The sequence below is a fragment of the Camelina sativa genome, chromosome 3, assembly GCF_030686135.1.
Source record: "Camelina sativa cultivar CO46 ecotype springtype chromosome 3, ASM3068613v1".
Lineage (NCBI taxonomy): Eukaryota > Viridiplantae > Streptophyta > Magnoliopsida > Brassicales > Brassicaceae > Camelina > Camelina sativa.
In genome coordinates this window covers 27,740,612-27,762,884 of record NC_141882.1, presented here as the reverse complement: position 1 = coordinate 27,762,884, position 22,273 = coordinate 27,740,612, and the positions used below count along the sequence as shown (strand labels likewise).

At 34.7% G+C, this 22,273-nt stretch overlaps 4 protein-coding genes and 1 long non-coding RNA gene across 6 annotated transcripts; 2 read left to right on the top strand and 3 right to left on the bottom strand.

Moving 5' to 3' along the window:
* Positions 1-3,053: 3,053 nt before the first annotated feature.
* On the bottom strand, positions 3,054-8,422 carry LOC104742609 (DNA polymerase I A, chloroplastic/mitochondrial). Its single transcript, XM_087506942.1, has 12 exons — positions 8,025-8,422; positions 6,961-7,846; positions 6,654-6,845; positions 5,809-6,488; positions 5,158-5,629; positions 4,963-5,058; positions 4,661-4,753; positions 4,374-4,568; positions 4,069-4,161; positions 3,762-3,968; positions 3,581-3,670; positions 3,054-3,468 (listed from the first exon to the last, which is right to left on the bottom strand). The coding sequence occupies exons 1-12, from the start codon at positions 8,177-8,179 to the stop codon at positions 3,307-3,309; spliced, it is 3,321 nt and encodes a 1,106-aa protein (XP_087363068.1). The 5' UTR covers positions 8,180-8,422; the 3' UTR covers positions 3,054-3,306.
* A 1,485-nt stretch (positions 8,423-9,907) lies between these two features.
* On the top strand, positions 9,908-13,735 carry LOC104778000 (uncharacterized). The gene is made up of 3 exons (XM_010502353.2): positions 9,908-12,645; positions 12,724-12,945; positions 13,028-13,735. Exons 1-3 carry the CDS (start codon positions 10,095-10,097, stop codon positions 13,420-13,422), a joined length of 3,168 nt encoding a protein of 1,055 aa, XP_010500655.2. The 5' UTR covers positions 9,908-10,094; the 3' UTR covers positions 13,423-13,735.
* On the bottom strand, positions 13,597-17,337 carry LOC104778001 (uncharacterized). The gene is made up of 3 exons (XR_766371.2): positions 17,174-17,337; positions 14,040-14,580; positions 13,597-13,925 (listed from the first exon to the last, which is right to left on the bottom strand). It is a non-coding gene; the product is annotated as an uncharacterized LOC104778001 (long non-coding RNA).
* LOC104778002 (uncharacterized) lies at positions 14,981-17,479 on the top strand. 2 transcript variants are annotated; one of them, XM_087506946.1, is made up of 8 exons: positions 14,981-15,283; positions 15,360-15,589; positions 15,957-16,053; positions 16,160-16,284; positions 16,357-16,441; positions 16,539-16,671; positions 16,744-16,928; positions 17,198-17,479. In XM_087506946.1, exons 2-8 carry the CDS (start codon positions 15,367-15,369, stop codon positions 17,229-17,231), a joined length of 882 nt encoding a protein of 293 aa, XP_087363072.1. In that variant the 5' UTR covers positions 14,981-15,283; positions 15,360-15,366; the 3' UTR covers positions 17,232-17,479. The 2 variants fall into 2 exon arrangements, with proteins under 2 accessions (XP_087363072.1, XP_087363071.1); XM_087506945.1 differs by having other exon boundaries at positions 14,987-15,283; positions 15,360-15,742.
* A 1,106-nt stretch (positions 17,480-18,585) lies between these two features.
* LOC104777999 (uncharacterized) lies at positions 18,586-19,277 on the bottom strand. The gene is made up of 2 exons (XM_010502352.2): positions 18,958-19,277; positions 18,586-18,855 (listed from the first exon to the last, which is right to left on the bottom strand). The coding sequence occupies exons 1-2, from the start codon at positions 19,200-19,202 to the stop codon at positions 18,756-18,758; spliced, it is 345 nt and encodes a 114-aa protein (XP_010500654.2). The 5' UTR covers positions 19,203-19,277; the 3' UTR covers positions 18,586-18,755.
* Positions 19,278-22,273: the final 2,996 nt, after the last annotated feature.

The window sequence follows — 22,273 nt, the reverse complement described above, 5'->3', positions numbered from 1 at the left end:
ACTTTTACAATTCCAGAGTGAAGCTCTCTTATAAATAAGTAACTGAGATATTGATCTTGAGGGCGAGTGAAATATATAGACATGTTAATTTTAATTTTTCTTGAACTATTTAAGTCCAGGGAGGCTTTCTTGTAAGTAAAATAATTGGGAAATTGCTGACTCTAAACTCATCTCTGATGAGTTTTATATCCTTATAATATAGGAAAAAAGATGACTAGCTACAGGAAGTATTGGTGAATACATGGTCACACATGCCAAGTATACTATTGTATACTCAACTACACAAAGTATATGTATTATATGGCCACATGCATGAACTATATAACGTTATGCGGTCAACATCATAGACACATAATTCAGTACACCGATCAATTGACTCCGGTGAAGACCGACGTTGACTCCGGCGTTGACCAACACTTAAAAAAAATATCTAAATTAAAAAAAAATTATTATAGTAAATTATTTATGGGTTTTCATGATTAAAAGAAATTTTCTATTCAATATCCAAATATTTTTTATATATCTCTAATATATTCATTCTTATAATTAATTACTTTTTATTTTTCAAGCTAAAGTAAATAGTTAAATAAAAATAATTTATAATTATTTTCAAGATAAAAAAATTCATTTATAATAATCTTCAAGATATAAAATCATTTATAATGATTTTCAAGATATAAAACAGTTTATAATTATTTTCAAGATATATATATATATATATATATATATATATCTCATAATCAGATTATTTGATTACTACAAAATCAATAAAATCAAATTCAACTACTTTCATTAGAAACTAATATGCAAAATATTGAGTATATGACTCTTTACTCTAAATTTTGCATGGTAAATGTTATAAAAAAATTTATACACTCTTTACTTTAAAATTTACATACTCAAAATAACATATAAATAACAAAAAATTAACAATATTTACTTTTAACATATGAACATTTTCATCTTTACCCTCTTTTACATAATTACAATATGTTAAATTAATTTTTAGAATTTTTTTTTAAGGTTTGGGTTCTCTATATTACATTTAGGATATATTTAGGAAATAGATTCAAAATATCTTTAGATATTGAATTAACATATAAACAACAACAAAAACAAAAAATTCACAATATTTACTTTTAACATATGAACATTTTTATTTTTACCCTTTTTTACACAATTACAATATGTTAAATTAATTTTTAGAAATTTTTTTAAGGTTTGGGTTCTCTATTTTACATTTAAGATATATTTAGGAAATATATAAAAATATTTAGATATTGAATAGAACATTTTTTAATTAATAAAAACCATAAATGATTTAATATAATAATTTCTTATTTTTAATTTTTAATTTTTAATTTTAGAAATTTTTTTGGTCAACGCCGGAGTCAACACCGGTCTTCACCGGAATTAATTAATCAGTGTACCAAATTGTATGTCTATGGTATTGAACACATGACGTCATATAGTTTATGCATGTAACTATGTAATACATATACTTCGTATAGTTGAGTATACAATAATATAGTTGGTATGTGTGACCATGTATTCACATATACTTTATGTAGCTATCCATCTTTTTTCCTATAATATATGCACGTTTGGTTCTGCATTTCTTCTCTTCTTGTTCCTTATGAGTCACACACTCTATAATTGAAACATATATTCTCATTTCTTGATCGTTTATCGTGTTCTTGGGAAAATACTCATAAAAGATTTGTCTCAATCGCAATCAGAAGTTTAACTTTTGAGGTTTTTGATATTCTAGCTATATATGTTTAATCCTACAATTTATTACAAATTAAAGAAGATTAAAATAGTTCAACCGACATGAAGTGGTCTTGACCGATGAAAGGAATTGGGGATAAAAACAAAGCACTACTATTTTTCTTTCCTTTCCTTATATGTCCATTGAAAACTTCAAATTCTTTACTAAAAGAACACTCTTGGTAACACGTTTTCCTTGGTCGTAATTACTAGATTCTTTGTTTTCGTTTAGCAATAAGATCCCTTAATCATGAACTCATATTATCAATAAACAATTCTCTATATCTCCAGAGAGAAAACGTAACGCACTGTTTTCTTATATTTGTGTGTGTTAAATGTTAACATGTTAATGCTTATCACTAACAAATAAATAAAGACGTCTTGATCAAACATCCAGAGCTTAGCCAATCATACATTAGGTTAGTGCAGGAAAGTAACATTTACATTTTATATTTATTTATACAATATAAATCACTCTATAGGGAATGTTAGGTGCTTATACCTGAATATATAAATATCATTGTTGTAGGGTCATGTTCAGTTTTAGTTATTTCAAAAACAAAATATTGACAGTAGATCCAAACCTTAGTCCTATATTAAGGTAGAAGCGTACAGCGTACGTGTCCATTATACTAGATCCAAACCTTAGTCCTATTAAGGTACAGTAACATTTAAGGTAAACAAAATATTGACAGTAGATCCAAACCTTAGTCCTATTAAGGTAAAAGTGTTGGGTGCTTAATACAATAATATCTTAGGAGCATGTTAGTTTAAAGTTTAAACTGGTGTGTTATTGAAGTCTTGGCAATGGAACTTGATATAATTGCTTACATATGGTGAATATAATTGCTTACATATGGTGAATACCCAACATTAAGCACCCAACACTTTTACCTTAGGAGCGTGTTAGTTTAAAGTTTAAACAGAATTAAGTAATCAACTTATTTGTAAGCAATTATATTCACCATATGTAAGCAATTTATTTGTGTAATTAACTTGGCAATTTTTGTAATCAACTTATTTGTAAGTTAATTACAAATAATTAATTAACTTGGCATTTTACACACCCAAAATTCTTCCGCCATATTAAGTAATTAACTTATTTGTAAGCAATTTTATAAGTTAAAAATATGTAAGCATTTATATTCACCATATCACCTTTTTCAATAGAGATGCATGCATGCATGCTTAGAAGAGTGTTAACATCCCAACATATTACATTACGCGGGAAAAACTGAATCATTTGGTTCAGGTCAGCTTAATCGGACATACAAGAGAGATCATTGTAGAAGAATTTTACACAAACCGATCCAACGTTAAACGTTTTCATGGTATATCTGAAGTCACTTAGATCACTTTTGCAGACATTGTTAAGTTAGAGAATTAGTAGTAAAGAAAGCAATTTACACAGCCCAAACATTCAAGGCTTTCATAAGATTAACAAAAACGATAGGCCGACATACCAAACCTTAATATATATGTACCCAAAAATGGTCTTCCTTGAACTGTTCTCTCCTTCGACCGGTCTCTTAGCTCTTATTTGGCATAATACCAGTTCGGAGCACATTTTGCATCTACAGATAAATCGACCGAGAGGATATTCTTTCCGTTAAACGGTTTAGCCATACAGTCCACAACTATGTCCTTGGCAATCTCCGCTGATTCCAATGGTCCTTCCAAGATTACTTCATCATGAATCTGTTTCCCAAAAGAAGTCTTATTTTTCAAACAAGTACAGCCCAATATGGTTTTTTTGACAAATGTTTAGTCTGTGGATATAAGGTTATGGTAAGATTCATGTGTTGTTTACCTGTAAAAGCAATCTCCAACCAAGCTTCTTCAACTGTTGATTTGTTGATATTTCCAACATTGCACACATGGCAACATCAGCTGCACTTCCCTGTGATGCAGATCAACGATGCTTATAGTTGAGATTGGCGAATAGAAAGGATATTAGTATATATGTTAAAATAAAAGAACAAAATGGAAACCTGCACTGGGGTGTTGATCGCTGCTCTTTGGATATGATTCTTCTGAGCACGTGAACGATACGTCGGGAATCTACGATCTCTTCCTAATAAAGTGCGTACATACCCGTCTGTCAAAGCTTCTTTCTTACGCATTTCTTGCCATTTCCTTACTTCTTGTCTGTCATTGTACCACAGATTGACTGTGTCTTGAGCTTCTTCTTTTGAGACCTTTACATGGTTAAAAAAAATGGCATTCTTGTAGATTCATCACACATGAAAGCATATGCTTATATCAACCACACAGATTTAAAAAGTAATTTTGTATTACCTTCCAATCTCTAGAAAGCCCAATCGCTGTTTTCCCATATGCAATTGAAAAGTTAAGCATCTTTGCTTTTCTTCTCTCTGACCCAAAAGCGTCCTGAGTATTAAACATATTTGCAAACTGTAAAAAGAATCTGGGCACAGATTTCAAGTTCTTTGTGTCAACTGTCAACGATGGGCTCTATACATTATGCAGAGATGTCAATGTGTTCTTAGCTACTCAAACCACTTCCTCATTGTCAGATAACAATCAAAATCCAGGATATATGATCCTTTAAAATCCCAGTACCATTTTAAACAAGAACGCACCTTTAACAATGGCACAGGCGGCTTGTCTTCCCCAGGTTGTGGATGCCATTCAAGGATAACTTGGCCATTCTCTACAGCTTCACGAATATGCGGATACATATTCATGGCTGTCCTTGAGTGGAAATCTCCGCCTGCTTTGAAAGCTTCCATCATGCTTTTACAACCAGCAAGATGTGCCAGAATTCGAAGTTCCAGCTGAAGAAGATAAAAGAGATCACAGTCAACGAGTGAACCAGCATAATACCCTTACGTATGTTTCTACGACTACCAGAGTATCGTATTTTCACCTGCCCATAATCAGCCACAATGAGTGTATTTCCAGGTGATGATACAAAGGCCTTACGAATCTTGTACCGATCCTTCTCCAGAGCAGGTTGGTTCTAGGCAGATAAGGAGAACTTTAGTAACACATTGTAAAATGCAATTACAAGACCATAAGTAGCATACTTACGATTGACAAAAATAACTTGACCATTTCAAATAAGATACTGTAATAGCTCTTGGTAACACAACACATAATTTCAAACATAACTATATCACTGCCGACATAATTTTCAAAATGTACCAGTAGATAACAATAGAAACTTACCTGCAAATTTGGCCTTCTAGCTGATAAACGCCCAGTTTCTGTGTTGATATTTAGGGAGCAATGGACACGACCATCTTTGCCTGATACATTACTTCCCTGACAAACAAGAAAAAAAGATTCCATAAACATCAATCTGAAGGGTAAGGGATTAGCAGCTAAAAATTCAGATAGAAGCTGTTCCGAAAAAACAATTACCTGTAATGGAAGAATAAAATTTGAGATCAAAGAATCTATAGAGCAAACTTCACATAATGAGGCAATAGCATGACATGCTTCCTTTCCCCTTTCACCGCCTCCAAATCCAACATATGCTGTTCCATAAGAAGATGTGTCGGTTTCAACATCGGTCTTCTGTATTTTTGAAGTTTGATCTAGTAGCTGAGCAGCAGTCTCATCATCCTCAGAAATGTCTTCTAGAGAAATATCTGAGATGTCCTCCATAAAGTCATATTCAGCAGAAACTTTCCCAGCTAAGGCTTTCAAAGCATCCCCACTAATAGAAGGCCAACCAGTAGCAGTGAACGTTTCAGTTGCAAGTGGGTTATCGCTGATTCTATGCAGTTTGATATTTCGGAACTTTGTCGGTGTTTTTTTGCCTTCTTCAATAACCTTATCAACATTGGGAACTTTGAAAAGTTTTTCAACTGGAAGAACCTCACGATTCTCACTGTGAAAAAAAATAAACAGAACTTAAAATCCATAAAGCTAAGCACTAAGAAACTAATCATGTAATTCTTGTTACAATTTACCAAGAGTTATGACTATTTTCCCTAATTAGTAATAACTTTTGTTTAACTTAGACAATACACCTGTTAGAAATGCCACAAAAAAGTAGGATAAAGATACCTGTTAGAAACGCCACCAAAAAAGAGCTGACGCAATTGTGTGTCGCTACCAACATTCATATGCTTTGCATCGGGGCAATACTTAGAGGCCCAATTTCGAAACCTACTAACAGCAACTTGCTGCTCGACTTTGGCAACTTTCTCTATTTCAGCAAGATACTCCCTATCTACAAGTATCCCTTCTGCTTCCATTTTAACAAGAAGTTCACCAAAGGGTCGCCAAAACTCATGGTAAAAGTCTAACATTGTTCTTCCCGATATTAGCTTTCCATCAAGGCGCCATTCTTTCAGTTGCAGTTTCTTTGACATGCTTTCGTAAAGCTTTAGTGTGCTTATCGCATCCAAGGCAGAGTATGAAATCCAAGCCTCTCGATCTTCTCGCTGAAGCTCTTCAACAGGGGGAATGACAACCATCTTCCCTTCTGATCCATCTTTTTTCAGTTTTCTCTTGCCAAAAATAGTCTTCATCGAAATTTTACCAAGGAACTCTGCTTCCTCTTTCGTCTGTGTGGCCCCAAGAACTTTTGGGTCACTTGTAAGCGCTTCAAGTGAATAACCACCCTCTGTCCGTCGTGCAGAATCCCATAATCGTGCCATGTGCATAGTGTCGGCATGAAAACCAGAAATTTCAATTCCATGGTTCCTAATGATGTGGCTATCGAAACTGTAGTTGTGCCAGACCTGAAACGAAGAAAGTCAACCTATAAGGGTTTAATGAAAGGAAACGATCGCTAAAAGGTGTTCGCAGTAAAAGCACATAACAAGAAAGTGGAATAAGAATTAGAACGATCCAGAAAATGCAAATGTCAAAGAATATGAAGAAACAATCAAGATTTAAAAACTTACTTTTCTGATATCAGAGTCTTCAAAATACGATTTAAACTCGGCCAACACCTCCCTGCCATTTTCACCAAGAACATCAACCCAGATGCACGATTTTCCATCACCAAAATCTGCTTCTGGTCCACAGTAGATACTGAAACATATTAATTCACCATGGTCGACAGGAGTTTCTTCCTTCACCTCAATCCCGGACACCTATAAGCATTGAATAATCAGAAAGAACGAAGTTTCGTAAGAAAAACAGTTTGCCAATTGCATAAATATGTCTCAACTGTAATGATGGCAACGTAAACAGAAAAATGCAGCACACCTCTGTATCGCAAGAATGGACAAGATTCCTGTACTGATTCACAAGCTTAGCCACGGTACTTTTTGCAGCCGTTAGATTATCAACAACGAGAACCTTATCATATATTTTCCTAAGGTTTTCACGGACTTTCGAAGTGTCACTGCTTTTCTCCACTTTGGAAATGGTATCATCAGTATTTTTACTGCTGATTTTGGTACCAGAAGACTTCCCGCTGCTTCTACGAGGTCTCAGTTTTTCCTCTCCTTTAGGATTCACATCAATACTTCCCCCAACCTCTAAACTCTTGCTTGGCAATGTCACAACAGGTCCAGATGGCGTAACGTCAATCGATTCTGTATTGAGTGTAGCAGCAGTACCGCTACCTCTGGGATTGAAACCAGAATCAATCTTCTGAGAGGTTTCAATAGTCGGAGCATTAGATATAACTGGGACAGAGCCGTTGAGATAACAACTGTCATCGAGGTTTCTAGCAATTTGACAATTTCTTTCCCTAACCTTCTTCGCTTCTTCTCTCCAAGCACTAACACCACCAGGAACTCGATGAGTTTCAGCTACTTCCGATTGGTTTCCCACCTTGGTAATCTCTGGAACCATTCTAAGCTCATTTTGCTTTTGAGTAACGGGTTTTAACCTGCTTTGTTCTAGGCTCAGCTCATTTTCCCTCCAAGCACTAACACTCTCAGGGACTCGATGAGTCTCAGCTACATCCGACTGGCTTCCCACCTTGATAATCTTTGGAACCATTCTTACCCTGTTAGATTCTGATCGAAGTTCCCATTCCCCATTGAAAACAACAGAAGATGAGCGTTGCTGACCCGAATGTTGAAATCCCTGACAAACTGTAGTAGTCGAGTAACCAACATTTCCCTCAGTGGAAGCTACTCTCCTGAAGAAAATTCATAAAGCAGTCACAATCAGAGCTTGCAAGCCAAACAAACACAAGAACAAACTGAGCCCAGAACAAAGCAGGTTGAAACCCAATACTCATAAACAAAAAATGACATTAAAAACAGGGCAAATCAATCCATAAGCAACTAAACTGAGCCTAGAACAGAGTAAATTACTCGATTTGAAGGGTTGTACGGCGAGGGAGGAGGAAGGAAGGAACCGGCGAAGAAGAAGAGAAGCGAGAGGAACGAGAAAGCAAGGAAGAGGAAGGAGAAAAGTGGCGGCGAAGAAGAGGGTTATTGTGGGAGGTAAGAGAAACCCCCATGGCCATTATAAGACAACTTAATCTACCCAGCTTGAACTCGTCGGAGATAAGGATATATAAAGGGTTTATGGAGGCGAGTTTTGTCGTGATTCAAGCAAGTGGGTCTGCCTGAGAAGGAAAGCTAAGAGGAGCACAAGATTATTGTGGCTCTGGCCATCGCTTCAGAGAAGACGCAGTGTGTGTGTTTTATTAGCCCCCAGCCTCTCCTCTTAAACCCTTGTTTCTATTCTTCTTTATCTTTTCTTTTTTTTAATTACTGTAATCATTATGTTAATTATATACTCCTAAGCAATAGTCTATGTAACATAAGATAAAGTTATCATTTTTCTATGAAAAAAGTTTCGAATTATTTATTAGGTGTGTAGCCTCTTTGGCCATTATCTTCTTCTGTTAAACAAAGAAAAAAATACCCTCCCTTCACCTTATTACTTATTTAAACCTTGAACTATAATGATTTAAGTAAAATTATTATCCTTTTATGTTTATTTATTTTTATTTTTTGGGTCAAATACTAACATCATCAGGAAGAAGGCAAGCAGATAAAATTATACACTAATATTTAATTGGAATTGCATCAGTATGCATAAACTAATATTTAATGGGTGATATACACTAATATTTAATGGGAAATATGGATTATTATCGAAAATTATTTTTAAAATTTGGAATTTCACTCTCTAGGTTTCAGATTAAAAACAAAAAGATTTTGAGTGAAAATGGTGGATAGAACAAACTAAGCTATTAATGAATTTGATTTCAAAATGAACAACAATACGTCATATACCAAATTTGATTTCAATGTAAAAACGGTTTATAATACTAAAAAAAAAAATTGTGATTGATCACAAAGTATAATTCACGAATAATAATTAGAAATGGTGATTGAATACTAAAAACGTTTTGTGTCCTTCCACCATCGCAACGACTCATCAGATCCTAATCTGAAGATATGAACGGATTCTACATCATGCCTTGGTAACGTAATACACCATTTTATGGGGAGTTTGACAGCAAAGCATCACAAATCCATTGGGCGCGTAAACTACAGCATTATTATTCATATTGACATGATTGATATTTTGATAGCCATTCTGAAAAGTATCATCATTGCATAATTTATTATTAATTAACTTTCTTAGTACTTTAGAGAAGGTAAACATTGTTTGACTATTGTGTGTAGATTGCATTGCAATTTCTTTATTAACCAAATCATGTTTACTTGTTAATTATCAACTGATATAAATATTTATTTGATTGTTATATATGCTTATGCTGTTTTAACTTTTAACCAAGGAAAAAAATGGTCATCCCCATTTAACTGATGATTAATTTTACTTTTGAGTTTTGCTGGTTTAGTTTAACTAAGGAACATTGCTTAGTTTCTTCGAGTATAATACCTAAATAGAGCGTTTGCATTTGCATCCTAAATACAGAAAAATGGCAATTTTTCTGATGAGATTACAGAACAAGAAGATAGTTTTTTAGGATCATCATATTGACAAAACAGAGTTGTACGTCTCATATGATATGCTCAGCTTGGTTACTTTCCTGTGTAATCTAATTTTCAGTAAATGGAAACTACAAGGTGGACATGAATTTGTGAATACGAAGTACAAGACCATTCCATAAATATTGTCTTTAGTCTAGTTGTAAAGATTTTAAATTTGTGAAAGAAACTAGTTATGTAATTATTCAGAAAACACATTTATTACATTTCTTTGGAAACTATTAATCGTGGAACTTTGCTCGTTTGCCATTAAAAAGCCACTGTTCCGTACAGTCAACATTTTAGTCTACCCCATCTTCAACAAAAGATGCCATCTTTTTTAATTTTCCATTCATAGTAACTGATCCGCCAAGTCTCCGTCTTTTATCTTCAAAATCCCTAGTTTTGTTGTTTGCCTCTTCATCGTCTCGAGAGATGAAGAACAACACATCGTCACCGTCACTCACTGAGAGTGAGAATCTTCTCACTGAAGAGAGAGAAGAAGCCATGGTTTCTAAGAAAGGTTGTTCCTTGAGCAAAACCCATTTTCTAAAACCCTTCGTTACCTCCATCGGTGGCTGCTCTGTAGCTGAGCTTCCCCGTCGTGAACAAGAACAACGTCTCTCTGTTTCATCTCCGCGGATTTCCTTCTCTGGTGTTAGGTTTGCACAGCCTCTCTTTGTTTCCTGGCTTGAAAAGTTGGAAGCTTTACACGCACCCACTTGGAAAAAAGCTGGGATCTTTGAAGCAATCAAGGCATCTAAATACAATATCCATGTAAACCCATCTATGATTCTCCCCATTGCTGAGAAATGGTGCCCTGAAACCAAATCTTTCGTCTTCCCGTGGGGTGAGGCAACGTTAACGCTAGAAGATGTTATGGTGCTTTTAGAGTTTTCTGTTTTAGGTTCTTCCGTTAATGCACCTTTAGAAAGCTCAGAGATGGTAGATTCAGTGAAGAAACTGGAGAGAGCAAGAGTTGAGGTTAAGGGTAAGACTAATAGGGTGAGTCAAGGTTCATGGATTCGGAGCTTCTTTGGTCGAGGTGATCAGTTTGAGCATGAAGCTTTCCTTGCATTGTGGATTTCGTATTTCGTTTTTCCAGATAAATCTTTTTCTATCTCTAGAAAGATTCTCCCAGTCGCTGTTCGTTTGGCTAGAGGTGAAAGGATTGCTCTTGCCCCTGCTGTTCTTGCAAGCCTCTACAAAGATTTGGGTCAACTTACCAGAGGTAAGTCCACTAAAAGCCGTAATCTCACGTCTTTGTTTAAATTAGTCAGAGTTTGGACTTGGGAGAGATTCAAGAACTTGAGACCAGAAGCCAAAGAGATACCTAAAGGCGAACCAAGAATTTCTCGATGGGATTGTCTTCGACATAAATCTGAGAATGTGAGATTTGGTTTTGATGATTTTGATTGGCGTCCTTACACTAAACCGCTTAAAAACTGGAACCCACTCCGGTTTTACCTTGAGGAAGCTATGTGGGTGACTGTTGATGACAAACTAGAAGATGAGTTTGTTTCGTTTGCTCGTTGTGTGAGGAGTTCTAAGCTTGTTGGTATTGGTTTTGTAGAGGATTATTATCCTAATCGTGTTGCAATGCAATTCGGGCTAGGGCAAGATCTGCCTGGTTTGGTTGCTCATCAGAGCAACTTCACAAGAAATGAAGCTTGGGATGATTACAATAAATGTCTTGATGGTTTAAAGTTGTACATGCCTTCTCATCTTTCTACAAGTTCTGTTACTGCGAGATACAGAGACTGGTGGCTGAAATCAGTTTCAGAGTTTTTGGGTTCTAAAGAGGTGCAGAAAGAGCCACGTGAAACTTTTAATGCAAGGAATACATTTGATAAATATGATGATGGTGATATTGATGTATCTCTCAAGGCATTGCCTTTGATTCCAGTGGTTCAGAATTTGCAAGAAGGTTTTACTGTAAAACGCCGAAGATCTAGGATGCGCAGCTTAGCAAAGATATATAAGATAGGTGCGTTGGTGAACACTCTTGTGTCTTCAGGTTGGAAGATGAACAAGACAAGTGGGGATTTGACAAACAAGAGAAGCAGTTACGAATCTTTGCACATGAAAACAGCTTGTGGCAATGGTAATGAGAGTTCTATGGATGAAGAAGATGTTAACATGACCATTTCTCAAATCATCAGATGTGGGAAGAAGTATAGTGATGCAGATAAACCAGGAGGAGATGCTTCTGAATCACTCGGAAAAAGAAGTAGAAGATATCTGGTGGCGGACAGTGATGATGATTTAGGGCCTTGTCAAAATAATGCTTCGAGAAAACTAGAACAAAGGAGTGAAGAGGATGATGAAACTGCAAAACAACCAGAAAAGACAAGGCAAAGATGTGATGATGTAAATGGAAGTAATGCAGAGAAGAAGACTATGATTGATGACAGAACGAAGGAAGCAGAGTGTTGGCTCCATAGAGATAGAGAAAAGCAGAGATGCATTGAAAAGCTTTGCAGTGAAGTTAAGACGGGAGAAGATATTGATGAAAGATTGAGGCAGAGAAAGCTTGCAATAAAGGAGATAGGAGTGAAGCTGGAGGCACGTATTATGAAGGTGGAGAAGAGTTTGGCCAAGATTAGAAAATGGAAAACCAGACCTCATAATGGTCACCGGAACAATTCCTCACGGGGTGCAGCTTGGAGTGATTATAACAAACCTATCAGTGCAATCGAAGTATGCATACCTTCCCGTTCTATGATACCTCGTGTTACCACGGGGTTCTGCGAGTGGTGGAGGAAGACGTTTCCAGAATTCCAGAAGTATTCTTCTAAGGAGAAGGGTGTTGTTGAATCAGCTGAAACATCGAATGCAAGAAACATCATTGTTCCTTCAGGCTCTAAGATGAACATTGCAAGCAATGATGAAATGGATATAGCTGAGTGTTTAAACAAGAAACGAAAAGGCATGGAGGAAGCTCGTGACAAGAGACGCAAGTACTTGAATCAAGCTCCTGAAACAGGTAATGATGAATCAGCTGGAACATTGAATTTTAAGAAACATCGTAGGTGATCATAGTAGTTTTTGTTTTGGTTTCCAGGTTCTAAAACAGTGGCTGGTGAAAGTGGAAAGAATATGGCATTGATCCCATTTTTTGGAAACAAATCTTCAGATCCTCCCCTTGGTGTTAATAAAAGAGCACTTGACATTGTTGTGTATGGAAGCAATGCTGATCTGATCGATGATGGCAGCAAGAAACCAAAGTGCATGGAGCAAGATCGTGACAAGAGACGCAAGTACACAAGTCAAGCTCTTGAAATAGGTAACAATGAAGTGAATCAGCTGGAACATTGAATTTAAGAAACATCATAGGTTGGCTATAGTATTTTTGTTTTGTTTTTCAGGTTCTAAAAGTATGGCTGATGAAAGTGGAAACAATATTGCATTGATTCCATTTGTTGGAAACAAGACTTCAGATCCTCCCCTTGGTGGTAATGAAGGAGTACTTGACATCACTGTTGTGTATGGTAGCAATGCCGATCTGATCGATGATGGTAGCAAGAAACCAGAGTGTTTGCTCAAAGAAGATGGTATCATAGCAGGACGCTCAGATGAGAAGTTGTGCAGTAATGAAGCTGAGAAGGAAGTTGATGACTCATGCGAAAAGAGATTTGAAGAGCTGAAAGTGATGTCATCAACGTTAGAAGAGACTATTAATAAGGTATCAAAGAAGGTGACATTGATGAAAGAAAGGAAGGTCGAGAAACTGAGAAAAATTGCAGCAGCTCGTTTCATCTAGGAGGGTTCGAGGTTGTTCTGGGAAGTCCAATGCAATTATATAGAATAATCAAAGATCAACCTCACCTCTCTGAGGTTTTGGTTTACTATTATCTTTAAATGTTTCATTTGAATTCAGTTATGAGCTAGTAGCTTCTTGGTGTGTTGCAGATCAGATACTTGTTACTGGTATATGCATTGGTATAGGCATTTGTTATAAGTTCCAGACTTTGAATCATAAGAAAGCCAGCCAGCTCCCAACAATTCATTGTAGCTCTGTTTTATCATAACTTTTCTTACAATAGTGAGTGCATGGCTAGTTTTTGTCCAGCAAATGAGCTCTTAATCTGATCAGTAAGTAGACATGGAACACTTGTTTGCTGTAAGTGTTTGATTTGAATCTTTTGAACACAGTAATGAGCTAGTAGCTTCTTGGTGTGTTGTAGATCAGAGTTTTGCTTGCAGGGATACCTCTTCATCCTTATATGGAACAGTCTGATTCCATCAAGTGAAACTATGAGGAAACTGGAGCAAGTATAATCAAAATCTAAGGGATCAATTTAATGAAGATAATTAAAAAACTGATCCCAAGTGATTCCATATAGGTAACATCAACTGAAAAGATGATTAATGAAGTACCTGATCTCAGCAACCAAAACCAGCGACAGGCATAATCTTCAGAGTCGTTTTCCCATGACTAGTGTGGGAGTAGCTGTAATATCTAACACTGTTACGTTGTTATATATTACAAGACATTTAGATGAGTTGTCAGTCACTGCCAAATTCATGAGAGAGTTGAGAAACTGTAAGGTTCTTTGTAAGGGAATGTTTTGAGTCAATGTTGAATGGTCACAGAAACACAATCCCATTCAGGCATTAGTACTCCGATATAGACAGTCTTAAAAGTTCAATAAGATACTGAGATCACATCTCAACTTATCATGAGCAATTAGATGTGAGACCAAGATCTTCTTACAAACCCACTTCATAGTCCAAGAAGATCTATAGAACAGCAAAAAATATGAAGTGAATCAGTTTACATATTTGAGAATCATAGTTAAACTCATCGATCTACTCAACAAGTCCGATTGATTCGGTGTTTCTTTCTCAACGGTCTCTAACTGCTCTCCCACTTAGACCATATATGATCTCCATTATACCCTTAACCGAATCCTTTACCCTATAAAGCATAAGTCACATGTCCAATAAGGTTGTGCCACATCAGATTCTTTTCAATTAAATTTGTAAAAAAAAAAAAAAATCCTGAAAAAAATCTCCACCAATCGTGGATAAATAATTCTGTAAAAAAACAAATAAAAAACTAACAATGAAATAAAGCCACATCAGATTTTGTTTTCTTTTATAATTATTGAAAAAAAGTAAACCAGATGGTGTAAAAAAAAATAGGAATCTATTATAAGAAACCGTAATAAATCTGTGGACTATTAAATAGGGTTTTCATTTGCTGTATAAATGATATTAAGCCCAAGAAAAAGGCCATAAGCCCAATTTTTTGTTAACCTATAAGTGGGTTTTTGGCTTATGCACAATATATGAAGCCTACAAACATACTAATAAATAACCCTAAGCATCAAAACACTTGTTTTTATCTTTTCATCTTCTCTCCTCTACTCGACGAGAAGCACAACTCCACTAATAACAGATCCACGTTCATGGTGGTTACAACAATTCTCATCTTCTATATAAATTTTCTTCAACTTTCTCTAAACACAATAAAACACACCTCAAAACCTCTTCTATTTTGTTACCCAAAAAAAAATCTCTTCTATTTTCAATTACCAATGCACCACCAGATCAAACACAAAAACCTCTTTCAATTTCAGAAACCTAAATCCCGTTGAAAACAACAATTATCTTAGGAGGTAAGTTCTTTAGCTTTTGTTCATATCTATTACTTTATTCTTCAATGCATATTAATTATGATTTCTATTGTTTCAGATTGAAAATGCCTCTCGATTTTACTTCTCTCTCAAATCTAAATTCTTTAAAAAAAGAATGGAAGATCAGAGTTCTAATAGCCAGGACATGGAATTTTTATCCAAAAGACAAACCTGGAGTTATTTTGGGCATTGAAGCAATTCTCGTGGATGCAAAGGTTAGTACAAGGGAACTGTACATCCTTACAAGATTTTGTGATATCATGAACTTTGAAGTTCGTGATAACTTTGGTGAGTACAAGGGAACTGTACATCCTTACAAGATTAATTTCATGTTTACTACATGGGTGAAGCCGTGTGATCAGATCCCAAATATATCTCGCTTCAACTGTAAATCTTTCTCAGAGATTTCAATGCAATCTAATGTGGATAACGTATTCTTTGGTATGTTTTTCTGCTATTCTACTGTCACTTTACTCTAAAATAGATTACCAAATATATTATCGTTTTCAAGTGGAGCTTAATCTTTCTCAATAAAGTTTAGCCTCTTTGTTTATATAAGATTTCCGTTTATCATTATGTTAGTAGTCATTAGATCTGCAACGCTGGCTTGATTTCACAACATATAATTTGGTTCTATTTCCATTTTTTGTTTCAGATATTATTGGTGAAATTGTTGGTATGAGTCAGATTAGTGAGAAAGATTGTTCCGGACAGAAGTCAAAGCTATTGGATATTCAGCAAAGAGATCTAAGGTTAGTGATCTTTGCTGAAGAGTTTGACACTTCTTTATGTCTCTGTTTATATACTTTAACTTTTGCCTTTGTTCACTTTCCATAAACTATTTGATGTCTCTTGCAGTGACACTATCATGGAGTGTACTTTATGGGAGAATCACGCTGAAGATGTACATTCTTATGTTACCAAAAAAGCTGCAGGTCCTATAATATTACTTGGGAGTCTTATGAGAATCAAAAAATTTAATGGTAAATTCAATCTTATTACTAATATGAACTCTTCTCTAAGCGATCTTTTAACAAAACATTTTTTTTATATAGGTAAAGTATCTGTTCAAAATTCTAGATTCTCTACAAAGTTGTTTCTTGATGGAGACCTATCTGAGGTTGCTGAATTTAAAATGCAGTAAGTTTTTTCTTTGTTTTATATTTTATAAGCAAATTCATTGTTAAAAGGAATAATCTTGACAATATCTTCCCTTATTTTCAACAAAACATTGCAGGCTGCGCAATAGGAACTCAGATGATGTTTTTAAAGTTTATCATCTCATGACATCTGATTTGAGCAACAAAGTTGAAGATTCTTTCCCATTAAGTAGCTGGGAATCTATTGATCAGATTACTAAAAATTCTCAGGTATTTGTTTTCATGGTCAACTCTATTTTATATAAACTTGATATGTACTTATCTGATTTTTTAAATTCTCAGGAAAATACTTGCGTTACTTTTGCAACAATTTTGGAATTTCGAAAAGACAAGGAATGGTACTATGTTGGATGCACACAGTGTTTCAAGAGGGTCATGCCCTTTTTTAATCTAGAAACAGAAGCAGTTGACCTCAACAAGTATTCATGCGATCATTGCAACAAGGACGAAACTTCAACAAGTATAAGGTATACAATAAAAACGGGGGAGATCTAATAAACCAAATCGAGTATACAATAATTGAGATTACGGAGAACAGTCATAGATCAAAATAATTGATAACTGAATAAAATGGAATGAAACAGAGAAAAGATGAATATGGAGGAGAGTTGCAAATAAAATAAGAGTGTTATTCCTCAAGTCAATTACTTAGTTGTCAAATTTAAGAAGTGATTCTTACCAAATTAGAAAAACTTATAAGAAAGGAAATTACCTGAACCCGATCATGCATATTCAGCTCATGTATAAAAGAGAGAGAGAGAGAACGGTGATGAAAGGAAAGAGGTATGGCGAAATAACGGTGGCGAAAGAGAGAGGAAGGTATGGGCGGCGCTGGCTCACATCGCAATTAGGTGGCATAGTATCTTTCCTTTTTCTGAATTTTTTGTTTTAACTCATCTCCTTTCCTTTTATTTATTTTACGGTAAAACCAAACGAGTTTTCCTAGAAAACAAACTCTAAAAAATACACTGGAAAAATTAATTCCTATAGTTCAAATAATAAGTGTAGTATTTTTTAATTGATACTTTTAGTTTAGTTTTACATGATTATAAAATTTATATTTTAATATTTTAAAATATTTATAACTACATTTACTTTTAGGACTAACATAAAAAATTAGAAAAATTCAAACAAATTATATTGTAAAGCACTTATCAATATATTAATTTTAACAAATTATTGTTACTTTTAGTATTAACATATAAATTGATAATATAGTACCAAATTCTATTGTTAAAATTATTAAAAATAAATTGATAATAAACACCAAATTATATTGTAAAAATTATTAAAATTATATTATATTAAATTTCACAAAAAATTATTCCGTGCGTATGCACGAGTCAAAATCTAGTGATAAAGTTGAGTAGATCGATGAGATCGACAAGATCCAAGGGTCTGAGATGATTAATCAAAATTATGGAAATCATAAAGATTTGATTACAGAAGAAGTAGACAGGATGTGGAAAAATGTCAATATATTAATTTACGTAAATATATGATTAACCTAAAGTTTCTTCATCTAAGACAAAAATAAATGTTGTACATTTAGAAAAAATGATAAACTTCCTAAGTGAACAAATTGATCGGATCCTTCTTCCTAGGTTAAACTTTATTACCAAGTAATTTATGACAGTGTTGTTATATATATAAGTGTGTGTGGGTATGCTAATAGAGGTACATAGCACGTAGAGATCCTTCAAAAAAGTCTATTTGCCCCCAATATTGTTTTTTCAGAAGATTTCAAGAAAGATGGGTTTTTTCTCGAAGATTTTTAGTTGTTTCAAGCCATCTTCAAAGAAAGGTTCTTGCAAGGGTGGTGTACGTGTTCTTATTAAGAAGCCTAATTAAATCTTAACAAGGATGAATTTGCTACTATGTACTAAGTAGTAGTAGGCTTCAAAGTTATTATTAGTATCATATTCTTTTCAATATTTATGTTTCTCTTTTCATATTATTGGCACTTTATATTTTAGCTTTGTTTGACAAGTAATAATAATACTCTTCTTTTTCTATTGGCAATTCGATCTTCCACAAAACAAAAAAAGTTGTGAATATATACCTCAATACAAAACATATATTCGTCCTTCTATAAAAAGAGATGAAGCTTAGAAATCATTGTAATGATTTGAAAGTTACGTATAAATAATTGGATGATACGAAATCTGATATAGGAGCTTATATCAATAACTTAGCATATAATGATCGATGCACTTAAAGAGATATAAACTTCAATGGACAAATAAAAAGGGAGTAAAACATAAAATCACAAGTACTCAAATATATAGTTACGTTTAATCGGAGTCTTCCTCCTCTTCTTCACCTTGGAGCGACTTGAAGAGTAACGATGGAACCAGAAAATTTGTTACCAAATACATAGAGATCATTGCTCCACTGCAATAATTAAGTTCAACACATAAACCATACATTTTGGAGTTATCTTTGTTAAGTTGTAAGAAATAAATAAAGAAACGAAGACAAGTAGAGGAGACAGACCTTACTAGGAGGAAGGTACTGATATCACCAGAATCAGAAGGAGGCACAACACTCGCGTTTGGTCTCTTTAGTCTACTAATCCCAGTCTGGGGATAATTACTGATTTGCCATTGATGGTTACTTAAGCTTATAGGAGATGAGGATAAGAAAACGGAGAACACTTGTTTTCTTCTGAGACTCTCTTCTTGCCGATTCAAGACGACGGAGCTGGCTGGTAATGGCTGATGATAACATGCACACCACATTCTCTCAGTTTCAAAGATTTTGTCGACCCCAAAAAAAGAGAAAAGAAAAAAAGTGTTTGTTTCGTTGAGTTATCTAATAAGGGATTGATTGTTCCTGACAAAATTTTCTGAAGATAGACCTTAAGCCAATCTTGTGTAGCCACGTCACCGTGTCTCTAAAATGAGAAATTCTAGTTTTCCTAGAATCTTACCTTCTTCTTTTTCAGCTTATGATAAATGTACTATATGATCATCCTATGCAAGATGCCTTAAATAGTATTTTTAGAATTTGATCTAACCAAAACTATCATATATCAAACAATAATTTTAAAACCTTCATTTAGGTGTACCATATGTAATTAATTGAAAATTATTGTCACATATAATACAACATATTATTGGGATATCAATGAGATTAACGGAAATCAAAGATCAAACAGTTGAGATGAATAAACGAGATTATTATGGATTGACAAAAAAAAAAAAACGAGATTATTTTGAAAATCATTAAGGACATGTTTTCTAATTGAACATATTAAATTTTTATATTATTAAGATCGAACCACAATAACCACCAATACATCATTATGTGCATGCATACTAAGAATACAACCGAATCAAACAAAAGAAACAAGAAGCATAACATAAGATTATGCATATAGTAATACCAACCGGCGGAAGCTTTCTTACGTTTAGATTATTATTATACTACCAAAGAAGATATTACACAAGATGTTTTATCGTTAAATATATATATACTACTACAATTTGTACCCACGCACATGTAGAATTTTAATTAAAAATATTTTTTACCAATATAAAATTTTAAGCTATAATTATTCAAAATTTCAAGTATAAATCAATATAAACATTAAACTTAGTTTACTAAGTGATATAAAACATAACTACTAAGTGATTTAAAACATGATAATGTTTCTTTGACTAATAAATACTTTGATATATATCATGTTGTAGTTAAGATCACCTTAAAAATTTGGAGGAAGAATAAACTACATTGATGACTAACTCATAATCTTTTCTATTTAAGAAAGTTTATTTCTTATTCATATTCTATGAAAACATTCTTAAAAGATTTTGATGTTGATTATCGATTGTTGATCTAATTGTATATATCATTTATTATTGGATGTTGATACTAACATAATATTATTTTGTATAAAACAGAGCCGTCATCCCATCAGGACCTGGGGTTTTCTCCGGATGCATGGCAAACAAAGCTTTTCGGACTTTCCCTTCCGAGATGTCCCGAGTTAGAGCTCTATTCATACTATCCGTAATAATTGGGTCAATTGCTTGAAGCATCTTTGGAATATCCCGACCATCTGATTTCTTAAAAAGATCACCAAAGTATGTTGTGGCAATATGCTCCATACCCAAAGGTGATTCATCCCATATGTTATTGACATCAAATAAACCAACAATCCTATTACTCACCCGCCTTTGTTTAGTAGATGCATGAAAATAGGTAGTATTTTTATCACCAACCCTTAACCAGAATTTTCTGCTCTTTTGTTGCCAATAAATCTCCTCATCACGATAAGCCTCCTTCAATTTCCTCTCAATACCCCGAATTTCCTCTTGCGAAATCGAATCATCCATCTTTGTATCCTGCAGTGCAGTCTTCAAAGAGGAAATAATCAATGGGCCGATACATACATTATTTTTCCTCCACCAGGAAATCGAATTCCTACAATTCCTTATTTTATCGACGAAACCCGGAATCCGAAAATTCTTTGTCCGATTCCACCCTGACTGCGCATCCACTAGTCCCTCTTTACCCAACCATCACTTATCAAACCGGAATTGCCTCTGCCGTCTTCGGACCGTAGTGAAACAAGTAGCTAAAATTGGACAATGATCCGAACCAATCATCTCCAGATAATCTACTCTCGAATTTGGAAAATAACCATGTCAATCCTCATTCCCTAAAGCTCGATCAAGGCGACACCGAACCACATGATTATTACAACGATTCCCTCTCCAAGATAATTGTTCCCCGTAACAAGGAAATTCAAGCATCCCACAATGTTTAAGAATTGAAGTAAAAGGGTTAAAGTAGGCAGCTGAACGCAAGGCACCACCCTGCTTTTCATGATTACCAACTAATTCATTAAAATCTCTAATTATAAACCATGGATCGATGCGAAATGATCCAATATCCATTAATTTATCCCAAACTTTTCCGCGATGTTGGGGGATCGGATCCCCATAAACAAAAGACATGAATACCAATTGTTGCCCAAAGTAGGCATGTGTATCAATAATTCGATCATTATCAAAAAGGATAGTAAGATTTATTTCATCCTTATAAAATAAAGCCAAACCATCGCTAGTCCCGCGGGGTTCAAAAGTAAACAATTTATTATAACCAAACTTATTTTGAAATTTTTGCAAATAAGAAAAACATTTCTTTGTCTATGATAAAAATAAAATATCTGGCCGATGTTTCCTCCACAAATCACCCAAATAATTCTCTGTCAGATCAGCCCAATGCCCTAACAGTTCCAGCTTATAATCTTCACGTATGAGCCGATGGTTCCGGGAGAGCCACCATCCCCTTCTTAACTGGTCTTATTCCAACGCCAGCAGATTTGCCATCCATGGCCTTATTCCCTTGTTTCCCCATCCCTTTCTGATTGCTTCCATCACCTACAGATTTAGATAAAGATTTAGCTAGCAAACGTTTACCGGGAGATGCTAAAACCGAACCAGGGTTTTTAACGAGTTTCCTATACTGATAAGTAGACCTCCTTAACACCTTATTCACCTTACGACCTAAATTAACCTCTTGCAGCGCAAAACTCACTATATTCACATCCAAATCAATCAATAAGGATGATGAAGAAATACCTTTTAAGTCCTCCTCCGCGGAGGCAATACTGCCCAACTCCAAACCCACCAAGGAATCAGTAGTGTGCCCAACCGTAGCATCACTAACCTCTTGTAAATTACCCTCTGGGCATTCCCCATCCTCCAAAAGATCATCAATAGCTTCGTCAAAATCCGAAACTACAAGAGCCTTATCAGTCTTATGTGGAGGAGAGACCTCCATCCCTATATCCCGCTGCGAC